Raw genomic sequence first — 15882 nt, forward strand, 5'->3', positions numbered from 1 at the left:
CTCTCTCTCTGTCTACTCGTAGTGTGTGTACAAACATTTGTCAACTCTGGGCCTTTTGATCCTGGCCGGCACGAGAGTCAAAAAGTCGTAAGCGGCATAGTTATCATTGTGCCTCCCTGGGTCCATTGTGCTATCAGCTGGCAGCGATCGATGCGGTTTCAGGCAGCAGCAGCAACAGTCTCTCCGATCACCGTGAGTAAGCAGTGCTGGCTGCCCCGAGGAAGGGCAGATCTTGGCCACATGCGGCGCGTATTTGGCCAACAGTTGTTTTGCACGAGACAAAACCACAAAAATGCAGCCAGTATGTTCAACATTTTCCAGCCGTGTCGCCCACGCAGCCTATCCACAAATCAAACCTTCGATAGACATTGAAACATGCGGCTGGTGACGGACTCATTCCATGGATATTAGAGCGTATTCTGGTGACTTTTGCAGGGGATTTCTTACTAAAAAGTTACCAAATAACATGGGGATGTGTATGCCCAGATTTGATTTTTAAGACTTCAGTTTTCAAACATAAGCCTCCGATTCATTGGGAACAAATGGCATTCCCTTCCCCCCCTCATAGATGCAGCCAACTTCTTGCCACAAAGCCAAGCGGCAGCACTTACTTAAAATATTAAACAACAAGCCGAGCCCTTTGCAGCAGCCCTCTCGAGCATCTTGAGAGCTAGGGCCGGGCAGACGAGTCACATGGATGCCCTCTCAAGTGGCCGTACAGGCGACAGGCACCGCGATGAGGAGCTCCTCTGGACGGACGGACAGACAGACAGCAAACATGCGAGTATGAGTATTTAAATGTGTATCATGGCGGTGGTCAAGTGAAGCGCATGCGTTGATGGACTTGAATTATATGCGACTTAAGCTCCGCTGCTGCTGCTGCAGAGGCTGTTGCTGCCACTGCTGATGGTGCATCCATCCGCATGGGCATCGGCAGCGGCATCGGCATCGGCATCCTCGGCAGCCAGTGCCATAAAAATTAAAAGTCATTATGGCCTGGAACAGCATTTAAGCCGTGGCAATATCATCTGTCTCTCTCTGGCTGTCTGTGTGGCTGTGGATATGGGGAGACCGTGGCACATTCCCACATTCCCACAGTCCCAGATCCCAGATCCCCAGGTCGCGGCTCTACTCGGCTCGAGTGTCGCTGGGCTGTCAGAAAGTGCCATGAGACGGCAGCAGCCACATGCGTCCACTTGGAGTGGGTTAATATTTGTTTGCTTTATCATTTTGAATTGACAGCAAAGTGGCGCTTGTTGCTCTTGTTGTTGCTGCTGTTACTGTTGTTGCCGGCTGCCCCAGCGGGCGGGCCGCGCCGAAGGCTCAAGTTGTTTGTTGTCTGCGCGCCGATTATGGAAAGTTGATGACCAACACAACTTGCAACAGCAAACACCAACCAAAACTTCGTAGGTGAAACAACAGCAGTAGAAACACAGCCCTCCAGTCCTCCCAGCTTCCTTCCAGCTTCCTTCCAGCTTCCTTCCACTTCTTTGCCAGTTCTTTTTCAACTGCTTTTCGGGCTTAGAAAAATCTCTTCTCGAAGGTTTTCAATTTCAAAATGCCAATACTCCCTTTTTGTTATGCGCCGCTCGTGGCTACATGCCGCCCCGGCCACAAAAACCGCAAGTGCGGAATGCAGCCACTGCCGCAGCCACTGCCACAGCCAGCCCCTGCCACCAGTCAAGAGTTAAGGGGGCTGAGGGGCGGGGCTGTGGCAACGACTGCCAGGCAACACTTCGTTAAGTTGAGGCCAACATCAACGTCAACGCCTGTGTCGGTTAAATAGATTTCCAATACCCTTTCCTTGGGCATGCACGCAAGCGGGTTCTATTTGTAAAGAGTATTTATCAAGATCTATTAGGACTATAAGTTTGTTTTGGAGACTGCCTCGATCTGCGTGGTATCCATGGTAGATCAGAATCTGTAGTAAGTGGTAAGTAATGAAGAAGTATAAGGATATGGCATCCAAGCAATTGGCCAACAGAGTATCAAGAGCTTCGACTCACCACAGCACAACCTCATCTCTCTCGTCAGTCTGTTCTGTTTTTGGGGTCGCTTTGCGCTCTCCTTCCTTTGGCTTTGATCTGTGGAGCTGTGGAGGCAGCAGCCAGCAGGCAGCAGGCAACAGACAACAACCTGGCGGCAGGCAGGACCGTCTGCAGGGCAGGGCCCAAAGGTAGCACATGTCCCGGGGTCCCGCTGCAGCAAATTGAAAATTGATTTTTAAGCAGAGATGCTGCGCCGCGAACTGCCCCGAGTTCGTTGCCTAAGTCTTTCGTTGAGATGACGATGACTCAAAATATACGCCGCGAAATTCCCACATAAATTGCGCGCGTTGTCAAATTAAAAATGCCTAATGAGCCGATTGGAGCCGGCCCAATGCAAAAGAGCTGAAAAATGCATTAGAAGCAGCAGGGATCCGTCCCGGGACGCGGGTCTGCGGTCCTAAGTCCCCTCTTGTGGCACCGCCTTGTGGCACAGCTTCCATAGTCCCGTCCCCGAGTCCGATCCCCCAGTCAACGGCGGCGAAATGTATCGTGTTACAAATCACGGCGGGGCGTGCGGGCGGAGGCAACATCTCCTGCAACATCTCGCCAGCGAACAGCAACAGAAACAAGTTTCGAGTGGAAATGCGTGTAGCGTGCAGCGTGCGAAACACTGCAGAACATGAACACGAAACGACGCGAAAGCCCTGATGCCCATCCCGATCCCGAGCCCAATGCCGAGGCCTCCGCCTCCACCTTCGCCTCGGCCTCGGCCACGGCCTGATCCCTGTTCCGTTCAGCAAGCGATCTGTTCTGTTCCCTGATGCTCTTGTACATGTCCATGTCCACTTGGCCAACATCTAAAAATAGTTGGTGGTGGTGCTACGGACGCATGTGCGCAGGGAGAGGGTGTCCCACAGTCCGTTTTGGCCAACATGAAAAATGGCAACACTTTTGCGCTCATAAAACCTATTTATATGCCAGGCAGCTACCTAAGGGACGGTGCTGCCCCCTCCCCACAGTACAAATGAGACGGGTTCACTAATATGCTCGATCGTTTCCATTGCAGTGTGCCAGGGCCACAATGCGCAGGCGCAGGCGCAAGCGCGTGAGATCTCCACGCAAGATCATCAGAAGGAGGGTAGGCAGAAGGCAGGCAGCATTCGGGCCCAGAAAGAGCCCTTAGTCCGGGGGTCCAGAGCCCAAGTCCAGTTTGAGGACGGGACCACACAAATACAGGCACGCGTTCGCTGACAGAATAAAAATTGTTGCGCTTGTGTTTAACGCGCGAACGCGGCGATATCGCTGCCACAGCAAACGGCAACGGGCAACCGGCAACGGGCAACGGCAGTGGCTGTGGCTGCCACAGCAGAAGCAGCCAGATCGTACCTTGTTTCAAACTGGCTCCCTGCCTGGATCTCTGACTCTGTTCCTCGGATGTGGCTCTCAGGTTAAAGTGGTCGGGGAGGGAGGCCAGGACAGGGCAGGGCAGGGCAGGGCAGGCATTGTCGGCTTGCTTAGCTATCACTGAACGATTATCGTGCATTTTAAAATTCTTACGAGTTTCTGGAGTTGTTGCTGCTGATGCTCTGCCTTCTGCCTTCTTTACCTTTTATACCCGTGTTGCCCTTTTCTCTGCGCTGCGCTGCGCTGCGCTGCTCTTTGTTGGGCCAGATTGGAATCACGCATGGGAACCAAGCGCCTTGGCTTTTGTCTTGTCTGCGGACGGCAAAAAAAAAAAAAATAATATAAAAAAAAACGTAAAAAGGAACGATATTGTGTATGAAAAAACTGCAGCATTCTCATCAACAAATTAGGAGGCGGATATATAATAAACCACGGAGAGGCGGGGGGGCACTGGGGCTGGCTTTAAACACAGTTTTATTAATCTTTCATTTTAAATAGTAATTTGTATTTATCAATTTGTTAATTGCATAGTTTACATAGTAGTTACTCTCCTCAGCAAATGCCCAAATGGGTGTCATTCGATTATTGCCCATGTACACATAGTAGGATCGCAGATGTTGTATATAGATTTGAGGCAGATGCTTTTGTTTTCTTGGAAATACATAACTAAATTGCTACACAAGAATTGTCTTGATAATAATTTGATAACGCTATCATATAATATGTTTATGTATAATACCAATTATGTATATATATTTGTTGTAATTATATTCTCTGTGGGCATAACTAGTAATAATTGAATTTGTTTTGTGGGTTTTGCTTTGTCTACACTCTGTGGAAGGGTATTGGTAGTCGGAGTCTCTATTGTTTGTTTCTTTGTCATTCATTCGTCAAACACTAACACATATCCTACGCAAATTGATTGATCCCGCTGTATGCGAGTATATCTATATTTTAGTTAATAATTTTTGCAATAACATACAACATTTGCAAACAAAGCGAAAGAGTCACGCTACAGGAAAAAGTCAGTAAAATATATTTTTGTCGAAACCTATTGGGGGGCGATAAACAAAGTTTTGTCGGTCTTAAGATTTTATAATGTCTCAAGAATGCACTTTAAAGCGCGTGTGATAAAAGTTAAATGCTTTTGGCCCCACTTCCGTCAATAAGTCCCCGATAAGGGTACAACTACGTCAAGAGCGAACCAATGTCATTCCAAAAGAATGGTGCCCAATATCAGACAAGGAAATGAGTATTGCTCGTAGTATTATGGAATATAAATAATAATTACAAACTAAAGACCGACAGATTCGGCAAGAGCGAAACTCAAACGAAACTAAAGCGAGCCTTAGCCAAGACACGAACCGCAAAAGAGGAATAATATCTATAGGGATATTTTTTTGTACATAGGTATATATGTAAATATACTATAGTATTTGTTAGTTTACCTATAGCCTATGACCTGTAGAGCTGCTTGAGGGGTTTGGTCTCAAATCCTAGTTCAGCATTTAGTTCTAGTAAAAGTTCTGCAAGTTCTCTCTGTTTAGTTCTCTGTAGATCTTGACACACATTTGCAGTCTGTATATAGAAAAAAAAACCAATTTCCTTTACACTTGTATTTGTGTCCCTTACTTTGTTGCTTCTGTATTGTGTGTGTGTGGGTGTGTCTGCAAAATTGCAAAATTCCATTCGGTTAGTATTTTTGTTGTAGACTTATTCAAAATTCCAGACAGTACTCTCGGTTGCATATTGCTCGGTCTCTGCGATTTCGTCATTAAAATTCATGTTCGGTGTCCAAAATTGTATTCTTTGTTTGCTAATTGCATTGATTAACTAATCAGTAATCAGGCTAAACCCTTAGTTTTCAGTTGTCTACAATTTGTTAAGTTGTTAATTTATTAACTAGATGAAACAGTTGGTAGCAAATATTTATTACTTATTGTTCTAATTTTAGTGAATTGCCTTTGTATTTTGTTGCTTTCTGGTGATCCATATTCCTTCTTAGATTGTGTTTCCGTCATCGTAATCTAACCCTAAACGCTATCTAATATTACAATTTGATATTTTAGACATTTATCGTTTTCTGTTTTCTGTTTCTACGTTTTTGTCAATGTGTGTTCCTCATCCTCATCCTCATACGATTACTCTCTCCTCTTCGCCTCTTCTGTTTTCTAAATGGAGCTGGAGCTTTCAAACATTATCTCTTTTTTGCTGAAGTTTAAGTTCTTTTACAATATGCTTTGTTTTATTGCTGTTTTGCTGTCGCGAGTATGCGAGCATTACATATAAATATTTTGCTTTGTTTTTGGTTTTTTCGTTCATTTTTTTTTTGTTTTTTCATATTTTTCTGGATCACATATTCAAGTAGTTTCAAAATCACATAAAAATCACTCTTGCAGTAGCGTATACAAAATACATGCTTCGTCTATAAATATATAGATGTGTGTGTATTGGTACACACTATATATATTGTGTGTTCCCGATTCCTGGTTTGATTCTTCTCAGTTGAGATATCGTATCGCGTGAAAAATGGATTGATTGACATGTTCAAATATTGCCTTGCATTTGCATTGGTTGCTTTTTCGATTCGAGGATAGAACGAACGTCCCTTAGTCGTTTCGTTTGATATACCAGAGTATTCGTGTGTAAAGGTTACATAAACTATGATAGCAAAAGTGTTCAAACAGTGTCGGAATCGATGTGAGTCAGTGATATTCTCAGAGAGAGATTGAGAGGTATGGTATACGCACTGGTAATTGCGACTCAACAGCTCCATTATAAAACCAATTTCTCCATTCATATTTCTCCACCTGTGGTCTGTGTACGCTTATATCATAAACTATTAAAGCATTTACATTTAACACACATTTATTTATTGTTTTGTTATAATAATTTGTATTTCAAAATGTTTGCTTTTGGCCTTCTCCCTACAAAAACACAGTACAAACACACACAGAGATAAAAGCCTTTGCGCTGCGCTGCCTTTTCTAGTTAGCTTTTTTAATAATATTTAATATACATACATATATTTGCTTTTCGTGTATATAGGGTTCGTATATATTCTTGTATATCGTCGTAGTTTTGCTTTTGCTTTTGTTTTTCCATAAATGCCTTTGCAGCTGCGATTCCAATTCATTCACAAGACAGTTTCACTTTCTTTTCGCCGTTTCCGTTTCGTTTCGATTCGATTACATATGTAGTTCTTTCAAACTAACTAACAATACATTACATTTGCTCATTCAACTTTGTCGTATGCGACCAGTAAATTGCTCTTGATAACTACAATATTGCTGCACAAAAAAATACAATGGTTATTGAAGACGGTTTGTTTTTTCATTAACTCTGGTTAACATTTTCTCTTTAAACTGTGTTCGATTCGCTGTATCGAGTTACATTTATTGTTATACTTCCTTCATCACAAATCTGTGTCCAAATGCTTCATAAATATATATATTGTAGATCTATATAGTATATTTCATATTCGTTCTTGTACCATAAGCCAAATGCTTTCAAATAATTTCATATATCTTAACAACTATTTTCTGACATTGACATTTTGTTTTGCGTTGCTTTTGCCTTTTGCTTTTACTACATTGGAAGCGTCCATTGAGGGGGCTATGAAAATCAAGGGAAAATTGAGAGTCAGCTGCAAATAAGTACTTAAAGCACTAGAAAAATCACAAAGTAACCTAATAAGAGTACGAGTATATAAAGAATGTTGGTAATTTGTGTTGTGTGTTCGGCTATCCATATGGATTAAAAAGCCCTATATAAAAAAATGAACATATCATTAGGGAAAGCGTTGTCGCATTCAGTTACAAATCAATTTTATGTTCTATAATTACTTTTTGTGCAGTTAAACAAGCGGGGAAATACATGTTCAGTACAGACTAAGATTTATGATTCGTGAGTTACATCAATTTATGACTGTTGGCCTGGGGGGTCATTTGCTTGATTATTTTGTTTTTGTCGTTTTCACAAGATTGAAACACACATACGAGTACATACTATATAAAATATAGTTTTGAAAATCGGCTTATATAAAATCACTGGTGGTTTTGTTGTTTGTTGCTGTTTGTTACTGCTGTCGCACGCGACATTACAATGTTAAATCTTCATTAACTTGATCAATTTGTTGTTTTCTATAAATTTGTTAATAGTCAATTGCTAAAAGTGTCTAGAAAAATTAATATACCATTATAGTTATCATATCGAAAGCCAATTACATTCTGTAATGGTTCCGCATTTCATAATTCTTTAGATAATACTAGTGAAAAGTACAATATGACTGAAAATGTGGCATATTTCAATACAAAATTATAGATAGATCGACGAGTAAATATACAAAATAAAAATCAATGGAGAAATGAGAAATATTGCAAATTCGTGCAGTAGATTGAATATAACGAAAATTAAAAAAAATATAATTATATAAGAGATAAGTTATAAGATACGATTCAATGTTCAAACATTTTTCAAATATTCCTGTATTCATTACAAAAAAAAAAAAAAAAATACATATTAGAAAAATAAAATACCACAAAGTAAAATATATAACTTAATTGTTTAGAGCAGCTAGCTAATTCAATTAATAGTTTGTGCCTAGTAATTGCTAATATTCATGATTAATTTGCATAGAGCTGAAGTATACATAACTCATTAGAAAGGTTTGACATATGCCTTCGATCAGAAGTTTCAACATTTCGCTTACAAAACTAAAGTTTACTTTTGTGTGTCATGCACATTGTCATGCTGTTCGCGCAATGGGCGCGTGTTAATATCCGATCTCTCAGCCAAAGGGCCAGTTGTGGCCGCCCTGTTGCTGATTGAACATATTCTAGGTATGTGTTGTCATCACCGGCACCTGGCAGTAGGGGCACTCGGTGACCGAGCCGGCGCAAGTATTGCAAATGGACAAGTGATTGCACGGCTCCAGGGTGACGGTGCGATTGTTCTCCTCGCACTTCATGCACTTCTTTGCATTCTCTAAATATAATACTTTGTCAACCTCCTCTAAATCGGTGCGCAGCTTTGACTGAAAGAAGATCGAAGATTATGTTAAATCATCTCACTGGGTGCGGGGGGTATCAGAGTCAAGTATATCACCTGCAATTGCTTTAATTTCTGAATGGACAAGTCTCGCAGCTCAGCCGGCAAGTTGAGTTGCATCTGAACCAGATCGTAGCGCTCCTTCCACTCCAATGCCTCCTGCTTGGCCTTGTCGCGGTGTAGTTCGGCAATCTTCAATTTGCAGACCACATCGTCATATCGATTGCTCAGCTTGTGGATCTGGGCGTTCTTCGTAAGCAAATCGTTTGTCATGCTGCTGTTGTTCTGCGACTGAAGCGATTGCAAGCTGAAAGCGTTCTTGGCCGTATTCAAGGTATTCTCGAACAAGCTGTTTCCCACCGAGCTGCTATTGATGTCGTCACGTATGGTATTCAATTCGGATATTCTGACCGATGGACTAATGGACAGGCCGTCGCCGAAGCCAGGGGACATGATGCGCGATGGGAAGAAAAGGCTGTTGTCGTTCTGTGTGGCAGCCGAGAGCGAATTGCTTAGTTTGTTGGATCCGCCGTAGTTGAATGCATCCATGGCGAAGAGATTGGCGTGATTGGTTGGACTGTAGGTGAGCGAGCTGCTGGGAATGTTGACGGCAAAGCCACCCGAGTTGAAATCTGTCCAAAATTGAAGAAAAACAAACCCATTCGTTAGACATTAGCCAGGCACGTTCGGCTACTTGGATTGTTTCACTTACCATTAATTGAGTTACTTAGTGTCGTATTAGGAATGTTAATTGGCGCCGAGGAACGTGTTAATAAGCTAGTATTGGCCAGACTCGACGACAGTGAGTTCTCGCGTGGATCTTCCAGTGAGCAAGCTACTTGCAAAGAGTGAAGATAGATACATACATTTAAATTTGAGTTAAAGTTAGGCGGATTTGCGGCATTTGCTGCTTTAGCTCTCTGACATTTTGTCCACAACCAACATTTATAATAGGGAATATCTTGAATATATTGTACATATTTATGTCTTATAGGTTCACCCCAAAATACTCACAACGACTGTCCAGGGGTCGTGAGAAATTTAATAATTTGCTGGAATTTCTTGTATTTTCCAAAGCATCTACCAACATTTTATTGGTACTATTACCATGTTCAATGTTCAACAACTACGAAGAGAACGAAACAAAGAGAAAAATCGAGGAGAGCAATGAGAGAGAACGCCAAAGGTTTCTGTGTGGGATTGATTTGTTAAACAATTAGCTGATATGATCGTTAGCTGGATTAGCGCGGCTGTTGTAATGTTGTTGGTAATGTTGGGGTAGTATGGGAGGATTAGACGATTACATACACATAGATACACAGGATATGCATGAATGGGTTTGGTTTTTTACTGGTTGGTTAACTGGTTACTGGTAATACGTACATTATCGCCCAAATGGTGCACATCCCGTGGCTGTAAGTCGGGCAAGGCGTTGGAAATGAGGTCACGAAGCGAAAGTTCATGTTCCCACGTCTTCTCATCGGCCATTACACAAACTTGTTTTGGGTGGAGTGGTGGGAGTTATGGAGAAGCGACACAGAGCAGCACAGCGGCAAAGCGAATATTGATTGATGCATTGATATTTTGAGGGGTTTTTGTTTTTTAGCAGTTTAAGAGTTTTTTTTGGATTCGCGATTCGGATGGTGCGAAGCAAGTAAAAGACAAACAGAACATTAATTCAAAGGTATAAAAATATCTGTATCCCTATGATGGGCCCTACAGAATCTGGTTGTGGAGAACAGCGCCGAAAGCTTTGGAAACTACAGAAAATGCCATTCGAGGATCGCAACTTACGTTCGACATGGGCAAAGGCGCAGAATACGCTGCGTGGACAGTAGCCGGCCTGTTGTACATCGTTGCATTTGGTGGACTTGTATATCTCCGGATGGAACTGCTGTTCAGTGCGTGTGTGACAGTACTGGCAATTGTCGCCGGCCTCGCAATTTCCCGGCTCGCCCCATTCCTCGCCGTGCTTCACATTGGGGCAAGGTGTTGATCTGCAGAAATGGAAAGACGTTAGATAGGAGTATTGGTTGGTATTGGGTTGACTCACCTGTATTTGAACTTCCTGGGCGAACGACGCTTGTCCTTGCTGTTGTGATACTGTGGACAGGCATAGCCTTGTCGGCACAGGCGTGGCGGACGCTTGCATGGCTCCGTCTTGTAGTTGGCCAGCACATAGTTGGTGTCCTGCCACTTGGGATCTTCGTTCATCAAGTTGCGCTCCTTGTCCAGGGCATTCAGGGCATTGGTGCTGTCGAGGGTAATTTCCGCATTCTGCAAGGTCTCCAGCTCCTTGATGTCGTACACGGGTGGCCGCTGATCCTGCATTCCATGGGCAAAGGCGCAGTGCAGGCCATTCTTGACGCAGTACCCCCGGCTGTCCGTGTCATGGACACACATACATGTCTTGTAGTAACGCAAGTGGTAGCGTCGCTCGGTGTCGCCAGCGGTGCGGTGCAGGAAGGGGCATCTGTGGATACGAGAGGGGAATTTAGTGACGTGCGCTCGGGTCCGGGCTAAAAATAACCACGCAGCTGTTTCCCCTCCTTTGCGTGGGTACAGGAGAAAGAAGCAGGAGAAAGCGCACACATATCAAGTCTGGGTCACAATGGCTGTTGTGCGCAGAAATTGTAATTGCGTATTATTCTTTGCCAAAGTGTGTTCATACAGGGTAAGGAGTTCCCAGGAAACGCACTCTTGATGGTAGCATACTATGGGAAACATATATGCACTTCAAATATCGAGAGTTTAGCACCCCATTATGCATACACCTTGCGCCCAACGCTTGCTATCTCGCTCTCAAAGCTTCAACAAAAACTCGCCCTCACAATAACTGTACATTTTCAAGCTGCCGGGGAAAATCAAAATAAAACGAAGAAAACACGCAAAAGCGAAACGCAATAACAACAATGACGCACACTTGTAGCAGTTGTGTTGTCCGTATGCATGTGTGTGAGTGCGTCTGTGTGAGTGTCGGAGCAACAACCACCGCACAAGATACATTAAACTTGAGGTAAGGCAGACCAGAGTCACGCTCTCTCGCGCACACATTTTTTCACACACATATTGAAACACGCCTCACCATCTACATAATATACCTTGCCAGCACCACCACCAAGTCCAGGCAGCAGCATCCGGCGGAGAGACACAGCCCACAGGCCGATTAGAACTTCCCCTTCGCTCGCACAATTGCTGAAATCACTTTCACTTTTGTGGGCGACAGTGGCCTCGTCGTAGGTTACGCCTACCCTACTCACTCACACACACATGCACGCTCGAGCAGATACACACACACGCATTCGAATTTCACTTTTTGCTAGACGCTACGTTCCCCCCACACACCCGCACCCAACTTTTTGTTTGTAAACACGAAGACAAGAGATACACACACACGAAAGAAGCACAAAGAGTAAACGAAAAAATACTACGTCGTTTCGCTGGCGTTGTCTCATCCCCAGATTCTGGTGCTGCTGGTTCCCAGAGGCGACGCAATTTGTAATGCCCAGGATACTTACTCGTCGCCTTCGGGACAGATGCCTGTGGTCTCATCGTATTTGGTGCAATAATTATCCGCACTGTAGTTGAAGGTGCCGTCGCGTTTACGGACGGGTCGCCGACGCCGCTGATTTTGAAAATGCCAATTAAAACATATGAACGGACGATGCTGATTGCATTTGTGCTGCAGGAACGACTGGCACTGCTCCACGCGGAACTCCTTCAGGTAGCTGCACAAGTAAAACAATTGCTTAGCTCAGTTTCCACACTTTAAGGATAATTGGGTGGTTTATTTACGTATAATGATTGGGTTTTTCTTGTTGTGAAGACAACAGTAGCTTGCTCGTATCGTTCGCCATCTTTGAAGTGCAGTGCAGTTATCGCGGGATTATCGTTCAAATATACCGTCCGACCCTCAGAAATATACAAAAATATACCGCCTCATTTTAAAAATATACCGTAAATATACTGACGAATTCAAGTTATAGTTTACATATTCCTCGATTTCGATCTTCCGTCGAATATTACTAGCTATATAGAAAATTTAGCCATGCCCACATAATTTTATACGATTAGTGAATTTCTTTCCTTATTGACTGGTCTATTTTAAACACTTGCTTGTATTGCATTTTGCGTAAAAAGAAAAACAAAAGAGGATAGTCCTTCGAACAGTAATAGCTATATAAAACATTATGCCATACCCACATACTTTTAACGATTCATTAGTCAATTTTTCACTTAACTGGCTTATTCTAAATAATTGCTTTTATTGGATTTCTATATTAAGTTGAAAATGAAATTTCATAGATTCATGAAATTGACCAAATATACCAAATATATATATATGTATATATGTGTGTTCACTTATCGACAAGATAAATATACCGAAAGGTACGTCACATATTCAAAATATACCACTAACAAAAGAACAAAGACCACCTTAACCATCTTTATTTAAGCAGGATAGCAACTTCAGCTTCTTGTAGAACTTTCATATCCCTCCTCTTTACTTCACGATTTCACCTGAACTGCGATCAAATTCTTCCAGATTCATTGTTTTCGTGGGTAGTATCACTAACCATACAGTATATAGATGTGCCAGTTCATACAACGAAATTGTCACACACCGACTTGCGCTATCCGTACCCCAGAGTGACGTCATCATGAGAGATAGAGCGCAGAGAGAACATCTTTGCATGTGTTAGTACACACGCAATATGTTTCGACAAAAATATGTGATTGTATGTTTTTTCAGATTTTTTGAACTCTCTCAGGTCTGGTTCTGTTTTGCCACCAGCATGTTTTAGTGTATGGGTGCACATGCATTCTCACGTACTTTGCGTGTGTGTGTTTAGAATTGCTGGCCGCTAGAACTGAAATTTGAGTTTGGTTCTTGTTTCGGGTCTTTCGATGGACTGACCTACCGCCACAAAATAAATGAAGAATGGGCAGGGGGTGGGGGTATGGTACACTAGGGCGCGGGAAACAAAATAAAAGCTGTTATTTGTTTGATTTATACCACAAAATATAAAATATTACAATAATATAATTGCACATTTATTTCCTTATCTTAAGCAGGTTGATTATTTATTCTCGACTATATATAATAATATAATTGCACATTTATTTCCTTATCTTAAGCAGGTTGATTATAAATTATACAAATTATGCAAAGTCGTCGGTTCTCGACTTTTTTGTTTATTATAACTAAAACAATGATGTATCTAAATATACAATATAAGAAAATATATATATATACTTAAATAAATATGCATAAATATAAATGGAATTGGTTTTACATATATTTCAAATCAATTGTCAATCGCGCGCTTTCCGACGGGAATCTGCAAAGTACAAATTTAGATGCGGGTCGCACCTTGAATACTCTCATGGACAATACCCATAAATTTTCTAATTCAATTATAAAATATCTTATGTACATACATATGCACATAAATATTAAAGTTTATTACATTCGTATATTGCATGAGGGTTTTCAAAATTACTGTTGTCTTGATGCTTGGTGGCAAGCTTCTTAGAAAAGTGTTAGTACTCTTAAAGAGCACGTAAGTGTGTGTGAGTATGAATGCGTGGAATGATGGATAGACAAAAAGCGCGCGCGAAGCTTGTGAGAAAGACAACTGAGCATAGTCCAAAAATGTATAATTTTAACGTCAAAAATAGATAAATATGCAGACTGGTTTAAATTTTCCGATCCGTGCTTTGTACACCGAAATCATCTGCTCAATCAGTTTGTATTGATTTTGATTAGAAAAAATTGTAAATGGTTAACAGATAGGATGATAGGGAATCAAAATGCAAAATCATACGAGAAGAAGCTCAAAATTTTGCGGCAGTAGGATTTTTTATTTCATTTTATAAAATATGTATGTATAAGTTTATTATATTTTGCTTATTTTTTATTTTCATTTATATGTATGTACATATATCTAACAGATTTAATTTTAGGCGGGGAACATGGATGTGACTTAATTACTTAAAAGTCTTGAAATTAAGTCATATCAAGTCGACTCAAAGGTCAGATTAATTTTTGACCCCATTTAATATATAATGGCCTCCTCGTGGTGTTCCCTGGGTACCGATCTTCAATCGGGAGCCAATTTGAGCGGCGACTTTCTTAAGGCATATCCTCTATTTATAGAAAGAAATATATATATTTATGCATATTTATTTAAGTATATATATATATATTTTCTTATATTGTATATTTAGATACATCATTGTTTTAGTTATAATAAACAAAAAAGTCGAGAACCGACGACTTTGCATAATTTGTATAATTTATAATCAACCTGCTTAAGATAAGGAAATAAATGTGCAATTATATTATTATATATAGTCGAGAATAAATAATCAACCTGTTTAAAATAAGGAAATAAATGTGTAATTATATTATTGTAATATTTTATATTTTGTGGTATAAATCAAACAAATAACAGCTTTTATTTTGTTTCCCGCGCCCTAGTGTACCATACCCCCACCCCCTGCCCATTCTTCATTTATTTTGTGGCGGTAGGTCAGTCCATCGAAAGACCCGAAACAAGAACCAAACTCAAATTTCAGTTCTAGCGGCCAGCAATTCTAAACACACACACGCAAAGTACGTGAGAATGCATGTGCACCCATACACTAAAACATGCTGGTGGCAAAACAGAACCAGACCTGAGAGAGTTCAAAAAATCTGAAAAAACATACAATCACATATTTTTGTCGAAACATATTGCGTGTGTACTAACACATGCAAAGATGTTCTCTCTGCGCTCTATCTCTCATGATGACGTCACTCTGGGGTACGGATAGCGCAAGTCGGTGTGTGACAATTTCGTTGTATGAACTGGCACATCTATATACTGTATGGTTAGTGGTAGTATTTTAATATCCGCTTGATTAATCGTTAATCGGCAATGGGTTAATCGTTCTCTATCCATGATCGGAAATCATATTCTTCGATTTTTATATGCGATTTTATAGTCGTTCCTTTAAAATAAGGTTTAAACAAAAATATGTAAAAGCATAAATGAAACGTGAGCATGAAATGCTACGTTATTTGAACACTTGCTTCTGGGCAATCGGTGGTATGGACATTTGCTTACCCTATCTTCTTTCTTTAATATTAATAACTGTTTTCCCAGCTTCTCTGAATCGTAATTATGTCTTCTTTTTTCCTGTTTTTTACTTGTCTTGCTGGGATACGATTCTGGTTGGTATAGGACTTTTCGCTCTCTCAAATCGTACTTTGTGTATCCTTTATTCCACTGGATTCCACTCATTAACTTTTAAACAATTCGACTTTGGCGCGCAGTTCTAGCGATTGGAAAACATAATTTTAATATCAATTAAAGGAAATAAGGTATAAAAATGTCCGTACTACCCGTTCTCTAGAAACATGTGTTCTTGTATTTCAACGTAAGAAATTACGTAT

General features: G+C 41.2%; 1 protein-coding gene and 1 long non-coding RNA gene across 9 annotated transcripts; both read right to left on the reverse strand.

The window, feature by feature from the left end:
- Positions 1-4147: 4147 nt before the first annotated feature.
- On the reverse strand, positions 4148-12314 carry unk (RING finger protein unk). 7 transcript variants are annotated; one of them, XM_015181577.2, is made up of 9 exons: positions 12237-12314; positions 11960-12169; positions 10495-10914; positions 10236-10438; positions 9825-9937; positions 9456-9567; positions 9154-9276; positions 8499-9073; positions 4148-8427 (listed from the first exon to the last, which is right to left on the reverse strand). In XM_015181577.2, exons 1-9 carry the CDS (start codon positions 12296-12298, stop codon positions 8230-8232), a joined length of 2016 nt encoding a protein of 671 aa, XP_015037063.2. In that variant the 5' UTR covers positions 12299-12314; the 3' UTR covers positions 4148-8229. The 7 variants fall into 7 exon arrangements, 6 of the variants coding, with proteins under 6 accessions (XP_015037063.2, XP_015037062.2, XP_001358304.3 ...); XM_015181576.2 differs by having other exon boundaries at positions 9154-9279; XM_001358267.4 differs by lacking the exons at positions 9456-9567; positions 9825-9937.
- A 3249-nt stretch (positions 12315-15563) lies between these two features.
- LOC117183572 (uncharacterized) lies at positions 15564-15880 on the reverse strand. Of its 2 annotated transcripts, none has more exons than XR_004468686.1 (2): positions 15829-15880; positions 15564-15764 (listed from the first exon to the last, which is right to left on the reverse strand). It is a non-coding gene; the product is annotated as an uncharacterized lncRNA (long non-coding RNA). The 2 variants fall into 2 exon arrangements; XR_004468685.1 differs by having other exon boundaries at positions 15832-15873.
- Positions 15881-15882: the final 2 nt, after the last annotated feature.

Source organism: Drosophila pseudoobscura, chromosome 2 (genome assembly GCF_009870125.1).
Source record: "Drosophila pseudoobscura strain MV-25-SWS-2005 chromosome 2, UCI_Dpse_MV25, whole genome shotgun sequence".
In the NCBI taxonomy this organism is placed as follows: Eukaryota; Metazoa; Arthropoda; class Insecta; order Diptera; family Drosophilidae; genus Drosophila; species Drosophila pseudoobscura.

Bases quoted from the DNA above. Each gene is read 5' to 3' on its own strand.
- unk (XM_015181576.2), bottom strand. From the start codon at position 12,298: ATGGCGAACGATACGAGCAAGCTACTGTTGTCTTCACAACAAGAAAAA. The intron at 12,170-12,236 runs GTAAATAAACCA...TTACTTGTGCAG, and splicing joins GAAAAACCCAATCATTATAC to CTACCTGAAGGAGTTCCGCG. The intron at 9,938-10,235 runs GTAAGTTGCGAT...ACCCAAAACAAG, and splicing joins CGCCTTTGCCCATGTCGAAC to TTTGTGTAATGGCCGATGAG.